The sequence below is a fragment of the Centropristis striata genome, chromosome 2, assembly GCF_030273125.1.
Source record: "Centropristis striata isolate RG_2023a ecotype Rhode Island chromosome 2, C.striata_1.0, whole genome shotgun sequence".
NCBI classification, from domain to species: domain Eukaryota; kingdom Metazoa; phylum Chordata; class Actinopteri; order Perciformes; family Serranidae; genus Centropristis; species Centropristis striata.
Window position 1 is genome coordinate 30,697,161 of NC_081518.1, and position 8,912 is coordinate 30,706,072.

Genomic DNA, 8,912 nt, shown 5'->3' on the forward strand with positions numbered 1-8,912 from the left:
TTTTTCCACAGTTAAATTAATTGTGACAGTGATTGTATCATGATTGGGAATAAAAGGGACGTCCTCAAAAGTCTCAGTTGTTCTTAATCAAGGATGGGATAAGGTTCACCACTGTGTGAAAAACTGCATGGGCAAAAAATAATCCAACATTTGAAGAATGTTTCTTAAGCAAAAATTGCAAGGAATTTAATTTCATCCAGAACATTATTAAGAGATTCAGAGAATCAGGAGAAATCTCTGCACATAAGAGGCAAGACTATAAAAACCACCAGTGGATGACCTTCCACCCCTCAGGAGCACAGCGTTAAAAACTGACATTAAATGTACACGGTGCTCTTGGCTAAAGAGGAAAAGGACCATCCAGATTGTTCAGAAGCCAATATCTGTGATGGTATGGGGGTGTGTTAGTGCCCATGGCCTCATGGGTGACTTGCACATCTGTGAAGGCACCATTTATGCTAAAAGATACAAGTTTTGGAACAACACATGCTGCCATTCAGACAACATCCTGTTTACACATTCTGTGTGGCACAAGTTACAACTCAATAGCTTAAAAGGAAAAGAGTCCAGACCTGTCTCCCATTGAAAATGTGTGGCACATTTTGAATCACAAAATACAACAAGTGAGATCCCAGACTGTTGAGTAACTTGAGTCTTATACCAAAAAAGAAAGGGAAAGAATTTCACTTTCAAAATGTCAACAATTAGTGTCCTCAGTTCCTAAACACTTTCTGAGAGTTGATAAAAGAAATGATGTACATGCACCTGTCCCAACTATTCTGGAATGTGTTGAAGATAACATATTCAAAATGAGTGTACATTTCCAATAAACAACAAAGTTACATCAATCTGAAGATGAAATATATTGTCTTTGTTCAGCTTTCAATCAAAGCCAAATCAGTGTTCCAACCATTTTGTAAATGAGTTTGTATGACATGTATATTCTTTTTGTATCCTTATGCCATTAAAGTAATATAGCAAGCCTTCAGTGTGGTTAAAGATAGAGCTGCAGCGTTACAAAAGCCTTGGTCACGTGTGGGCACGTGTGTCCACATGTTTGCCCAAGGCCAGAGAAATGTGGGCACAGTTGCAATATGCATTCAGTATTCACACAGTATTGCAAAGTCATGCAAAAACAGGAACAGTGACTATGGGGAAAAAATGAAAAGAAAAAAATATTGTCTGAGATTGTCTTAATAACAACAACATAAAAGTTATAGTATAGGTATGGTCATCAAAAATCATTGGTTGAAAGTACATTTACTGAAGTAATGGACTTAAGTTAAATTCTGAGGAACAATTTATGTTACTTTATACTTCTACTTCTCAACATTTGGAAGCCAGTATTGTACTTTTTCCTTCACAACATGCGTTTTGCCATGCTAGTTACTTTGCAGATTTATTTATAGTAATAGCAGTGATGTTTCCTAGGACATGGAAATGACATATTGTAAATCACAAGCTTCCCTTTAACTTTGTCAAACTGAAGCTAATGAAGACTCATAGACCTTAAAAACCCATTAAGAGGTGTTTCTATTAGGTGATGATTGATTATTAATGATATGCTACTGATGCAAAACTGCTCGTATAATGCTTGACTGACACTATATTCAACACATTTTCATGCTCGAACATCTCAAATATTTTAATTTAATATGATGGTAGATAAAAAAACATGGGCTTAAATATTCAAATCAGTGTATATTATATAACATAAAAAAAGGACAGAAAAGAGCTTATAAAGAATATACATGTGATGTATATTCTGAATATACATGTGATGTATATATATGTGATGTATATAAGAATATACATGTGATGTATATTCTGAGAATTGATAAAAGATATGGCGATGTACATGCATCTGTCCCAACTTTTCTGGAATGTGTTGCAGGTATCAAATAGCAGGAGTGTATATTCCCAATAAACAACAAAGTTTCATCAGTCTGAAGATGAAAGATATTGTCGTTGTTCAGCCTTCAATCAAATATATGTCAGGAAAGGAAGGACAAATTGACAAATTATCACACTCTCGTTTTATGCACGTATTACACAGCGTCCCAACTTTTTTGTAATTGAATTTGTATCACGTGTATAGCGTTACAAAAGCCTTGGTCACGTGTGGGCACATGTGTGTCCACATGTTTGCCCAAGGCCAGTGAAATGTGGGCACAGTCGCAATATGCATTCGGTTTACACACAGTATTGCAAAGTCATGCAAAAACAGGAACAGAGACTATGGGAAAAAAATGAAAAGAAAAAAATATTGTCTGAGATTGTCTTAATGACAACATAAATGTCATAGGTATGGTCATCAAAAATCAGTGGTTGAAAGTACATTTACTGCCATGCTAGTTACTTTGCACATTTATATAGTGATGCAAACTATAAATCTAGTTAAGCTAATATAGCTGCGGTATATTAAGTAGCTGTAACTTTCTTCACGTTCACCAGCTGCAAATTAAAGTGATGAGATATAACCATTGGTGGAAGAAGTATTCAGATCCTTTACTTAAGTAAAAGAACTACTACCACACTGTGAAATTATTCCACAGTAAAAGTCCTGCATTCAAAACGTACTCAAGTAAAAGTACAAAAGTATCAGAAATGTACTTAAAGTATCAAAAGTAAAAGTATTTTTATGCAGAATGGACCCACTCAGATTGTTTTATATGTTCTAAATATATCATTAGATTATTTGTATTGATGCATTTATGTAAGCAGCATTTTACTGTTGTCCTGGTAGCGCCAATTTTTAACTATTTATTATACTTTTATGTGGTTTCATTTTTAAATATGCATATTCACTTTAAATTGATTGTGCTTTTATGTTAAATCTTGACCTGAGAAATAACTTTAGCTGGAAATACTCAAGTAAAGTACAAGTACCACAAAATTGTACTAAAGTACAGTATTTGAGTAAATGTACTTTGTTACATTCCACCACTGGATATAATAAACGTCATTCTGAAAAGGGGTATTCTGCATAATAAGTCTTTTTACTTCTGGTACGAGTATATTTTGATGCCAAAACATTTGTACTTTTCTTGAAGTAAGCCTTTAAATGCAGGACTTCTACTTGTGTATTATATATTTCATTGTAGTATTGCTACTTATAATTAAGTAAAATATGTCCAATATATGAGTACTTCAACCACCATCATATACTAGCATGATTTAGATCCTTAACCCAACTCATCCCTAAACATATATGAATGTGTGCATCATCTGTTTACATTAATAAACACAAACAAATCATAAACATCAAATTAACAACATTTTGCAAGACATCTATGAACAATAAAAAGACAGAAAATGAAGTCTTGTAAAAGTGTATGTTTATACCAGGTGCCTTCCAATTTATATAGAATGTATTAAAGGTGATAAACACCTGAAAAAGACACTTTGATATTCAAATCATGACAATTAATTGACCCACTTCCGAATTGTCAGCTTGTTTATGTCTTTTTCTACCGGCAGGTTATCACTTTATGTCATCCGCTGCTGCAACAACTTCTCAAAATGAGAGCACAGCATTTCTACATAGAGGTAATGTGGCTTTGTCTTGTGACATGTCTACTTATGTAAGGGCCAGTGAGGAAAATACCTCAGTATTGCATGTTCTGCTTTGTGCAAATCACAGACAGATTTGTCTCAAATTTTCCAGTGTGAGTGTCTCTTAAATGTTTTATTTGTTGTTATGAATATTCAACCAAGAGATTGTACAACATCAGATTTATAAACAGGAACACATTTCATTAATCAGAAGATGTTTTTGTGGATTGTGCAAAGGTGCAGAGGGCAAAATTACTCATCACAATAAAGTACAGTAAAAAAAAGAAAGAAAAGAAAAGAAAATCTATATTCGACAGAAATGCCCAATAATAAAGTTTGTGTAGTGTGTTTAAGAAATCAAGATACTACTTATAAGACATGGAAAACACATTCATTATAGCACAGGTTTATCCATTCTTCCCCCTTATTATTGATTAGTATTAGATAGATTATTGATATTATTTTCAGCCATGCTAGCAGCATAGCTTCAATGATTTGAGACTGTGGTTCAGACATTTATGGTCTCCAGATAATCATTCCTACTGATTTTGGTGAATTTTCCCTCTAGGGCCATCAGCAGGGTTGGAATTTGTGGTTTGAGATAAATATTCAACAACTACGGGATGGAATGCATGTTTCATATGAATTTCATATGAAATTTGATACAGACATTTATGTTCACCAGAAGTGCAACGTTTTGGTGATCCCTTGACCTTAGTGTCATCATCTGTTCTAAATGGTGCAAATGGAAGTACAGAGCTGATAAATGAAAGCAACATGGCAAAAACTGCAGTTCCTCTATTGACAAAGACCGTATTTTAAAATGCCCAACATAATAGCAGAAATAAACATGTTTACAGCCTGGTTAGAAATATGTTTTTGGTCTCTGAACATGCATGGCTTCTGAACCCATGCATGGCAATTGTAAGCAGGTAATTTTTTTATTTTTATTACCTATTGAAATTATATTAAGACTTAACGTTATGCATAATAAAGGGCATAGTGACATCTCAGTGACTACGCCCATAGTTGATACAGTCTATGTATAACTCAAATACTATAATAAATGGCAAGACCAACAGCCTCAGATTGTTTTGTGCATACTTCTTCTTTACATTGTCATTGTCACTTAATAAACCACTGTGAACCAACCTCAGACTGTGTCTTGTTAATTCTAAAGTTGCAGCTACATCACAGACAAGTGTTTTCATTGTGAATAAATCATGAATAATTTTGACTGTCCATCAATGTCTGTCATCAATATAATAAAGCTCAATTACACTGTTACATTACAGACACTAAGATTTGTTAATTTCAAACATTTATTTTCTTACAGTTTTTTTTTATCGCTCTAAATTAAGAATAGTTTTATTGTTATTTTTTAGGAGACTGGGTCTTGAATTAAGTAACTTTAACTGGACTGCCAACCTTATAGTTTCTGCAATATGCTTAGTTACCTTTGTAATATCAGATGTAGGATAATTCTGAGAATAATATACTAAATATATATATATATATATATATATATATATATATATATATATATATACATATACATATATATATATATATATATATATATATATTATTGTTCTCTTCAATTACATTTACTTGTTTTCATCCTAACCCAAATCAGATGGGTAATTACTTTATGTTATATTTTGTATTTGAACAGTGTTGTTGTGCAAAAGACCTGCTGCCACCACTGCACTGCAATGCTTTGGGAAACACTGCACATTACAGTAAACTTCACAATATTTACTCTGCAACATCATGGAAAATGCTGTTATCAGACTTATCATTGGATGCTGACAACTCCATTTGTCAAGTGTCCAATTCCCACCCATATAGTGTAGGGAGAGAATTCAAATGCATGTGTCTGAACCATACGTGGCCGATAAGCCTGTGAGTTTATCTGATCTCTTTACTTTCCTCAAACCCAGATAATCCATATTTGGGCTTACTGACGCAGTTGAACATATATAAAAACCTGGAGTGAAACCTCAGCTGCACAAGTCCACACAGTGAATCCAAGGTGAGTTCAGCTGTAAATGACTGCAGCAGAACGTAATGGAGCGTGCACTTTGTTCACCTTTGTGTTTGTGAGTGGAATCTGTATCTGATTCCTGTTTGTGTCCTGCAGGTCTGCTGGGATGGCTCGTATGTCTATGTTCAGGTTCTCAGCTCTGGCTGTGCTGCTGTTGTCTGCCTGCTGTTGGGCCGACAATGAGGTAGGATCATAGTACAAGGGTAACAATGTCAATGACAACGCAGTGTGTTATCTAGTCCTTTATAAAATACAGGTTTAACCTCAGCTTATCACATAAAATCACACCTGTCTGTCATTATTAATGATGCTGAACTTGTGTCTCATAATGGCTTTGTACTTCTAACAGTTTAATGTGAACATGTCACTTTAAGAGAAAGTATTTTGCTGAATATTTGCCTGAAAAATGATTATGTTAACTTTGAGATGTAATTCCTCATCATGTGCTTCTATCTGTTTCTAATGTGTTGGTTTGTTCTCCTCTAACCCCACGCTGAACCTGCAGGCAGGTATGTCATCTTTTCTAATGTGCTGACATGTACAGTACTGTGACTGGTGTATTTTTGTCCAAAGTGAATTGTGTTTTTGTTGGTGTCTCTGTGCAGAGGAGGACTCAGAGCTTTCTGTCTCTGAACTTCTGGAGAGAGCCAACAGTAATCTGAGTGAGTGTGAGCTGCTGCAGTCATCATGTTCCTCATCAACAGCTGTTTTTATTTCAATCTTCTTCTTCTATCAGTCGCAGTTCAACGTGTTTTTCAGTTGCTGTGTGATGTGTTTCAGTGCGTTCTGGTGATGAGCCCGCCCTGATTGAAGGAGACATCGCCATCGACAGCGAGACCGAGAAGAACGCCGACCCCTGCACCAGCCGAGGCTGCAAGTGGGGCAAGTTCACTGATGGGAAGGTCTACATTCCTTATTACATCGCCAGTCACTTCTGTAAGTGTCACACAGAGGCCTGGGAGGCCCAAATACACTCTGTCCATTCACAGCAGGCTCTCACTTTTCTCTACATTTAACAATGCATAACCTGTTTTCTCAAAAAATCTTTTCTGCAAAAGTCATTACCTTCTATTTAATAAATAATCAGCTGGGGACGCTCCATGGTGATGTCTATTAGTTCAAATGACAAATTGACAAAAAGTTTGAGACTGGTCTGACAACAAACTCAGTACGTCAAATCAAGACAGAAAATGTTTTCTATATTTACAATTACAATTAAAAAACACTTGTTCTTGAGGTGCTTTCATTCACCAGTAATGTATTTGTTGTTCTGCAGTAACAATGTTAAATGAGCTGTCAGAAACTCTTCAAAGTTAAACTGGACTCACTAAACACTTTTATGACTGAATGACTGAATGAATCAGTTTGGTGTTGTAGTGTTTTCCTTGTGCTGTGGGATGGTAAAAAGCTAAATGTTGTTTGCTGTGGTCCTGCCAGCCTCCCGTGAGAAGTCCATCATCACTCGTGGACTGGAGTCCTTCTCTTCCTTCTCCTGCATCCGCTTCAGGCCCAGCAGGAGCAGCGACCGCGACTGGCTGAGCATCGAGTCCAAGGATGGGTAAGAAAGTGATGTTGACTTTGACTGGAAAGCTTTTGTCACACTTCAGTGTCAGTGACACCTCATCTCTGCTCCCGTCCAGCTGCTGGTCCTTCGTTGGCCGTCGTGGTGGTAAGCAGGTGGTGTCTCTGGCCCGTCGTGGATGTCTTTACCACGGCACCGTCCAGCATGAGCTGCTCCACGCTCTGGGCTTCAACCATGAACAGACCCGCACTGACAGAGACAACCACATCAGAGTCATGCTGCAGAACGTTCAGTCTGGTAATGGAGCTCATTATTATTCAGAAAATTAGAGAGGAGAGCCAGTAAACTGCTGACAAAGAGACACTCATGTCAGGTGTTTCCCCTTTCTGAGTGGAAGTTATAGTTAACTTGACCCTAGCTGCCTGTGTGCTACATGAGGGCTGATAAGACTCTGTTGTACCGGATCAGTAACTCCGTCCTAACAAGTGGAAGAAGTCTCTGGTCCACGTTTCTCTAATCCTTGTTCTCATCATGATCATCAGGCTTAACTGCTCCTCAAAGGGATTGTGATCAGTGTCATGTATTCATTTCAAACATGTAAGAAACACATTTTCCACTAAAAGACATAAATGAAATAGAAACATATTACTGCATATAGGAAGATAAAGGGTCCCATAATGTTAAAAGTGAGAATTGTTCCATGTGTTTTTTAAATACCAGCAGGTCTACGTGCTATATAAATACTGAGATAAAGTGAATACAGGTATATCTTTAGACGGACAGTATGATAAAAAATAATATGTTTTGAACATTAAAGTATGTATGCATATAAAGTATGAACCTGAAAAAGAGCTTTAAAGGTCCACTTTAATATGTCTTCTCAACTTGTTTCCAGTATTAGTACAGGGTGTCCTCTAGTGGACACAAAGAGCCAAACATCACACTGCGAGGGGGAACACCAAAGTTTAGCAAACCACGATCTTACATGAAACAGAAGCTCACTGTTTAACTGCAGTTTTATCTATCTTGTTCCTTTTTAGGAATGGAGCACAACTTCAGGAAGATTGCCACCCTCAACCAGGGCACTCCCTATGATTACAACTCTGTCATGCAGTACCACAAGTGAGAACACATACGTGTGTGTGTGTGTGTGTGTGTGTGTGTGTGTGCAGGATGTGTTGTGGTTCATTGTAACTCTGTGTTTCCTCCTGTAGGTACGCCTTCTCCAAGAACAACCAGCCCACCATGATCCCCATCCCTAACTCCAACGTGTCCTTTGGCAACGCTAAGGAGATGAGCCGCAATGACATCGCCAGGCTCAACACTCTCTACCAGTGCTGTGAGTGTCCACATGAGCACATTATGAATATATTTACACACACTGTCTGTTTACAATATGTATTCGATACTAAGTTTGACCTCATCACCTCTCTGCTGTTCACTGTTGCAGAGGAAGCCTGTTCAGACGTGCTGACAGACCGATCAGAGTGAAGTTGTCTCCTCGTGCTCACTGAACAACAGAAGCTGCAGACCTGAACTCATCAGCACAACAGTCAATGATCAAACAAATAAAGTCAATTTGAATGAAACACAGCACTCTCTTTTCTTTCTTTTATTGCATCCTTGTTTTTTTTCTCAAAGCTATTTGCTGTCCTGGTATACTGTCAGGTGTAATGATGTCATTACAATGCCCCAAAGTTATAGACAAAATATTTCAATGAATTCAGAGGAACGTCGACAATGTATTGTACTTAATCAAGGCCACAAAACTCAATTAAACCAAACTGA

General features: G+C 36.9%; 1 protein-coding gene across 1 annotated transcript; it reads left to right on the forward strand.

Moving 5' to 3' along the window:
- The first annotated feature begins 5,717 nt into the window (after positions 1-5,717).
- LOC131988832 (hatching enzyme 1.2-like) lies at positions 5,718-8,687 on the forward strand. Its single transcript, XM_059354101.1, has 8 exons — positions 5,718-5,786; positions 6,210-6,264; positions 6,383-6,538; positions 7,040-7,160; positions 7,243-7,421; positions 8,165-8,246; positions 8,339-8,463; positions 8,575-8,687. Coding segments are annotated over exons 1-8 (789 nt in total). The 3' UTR covers positions 8,577-8,687.
- The last annotated feature ends 225 nt before the right edge of the window (positions 8,688-8,912 follow it).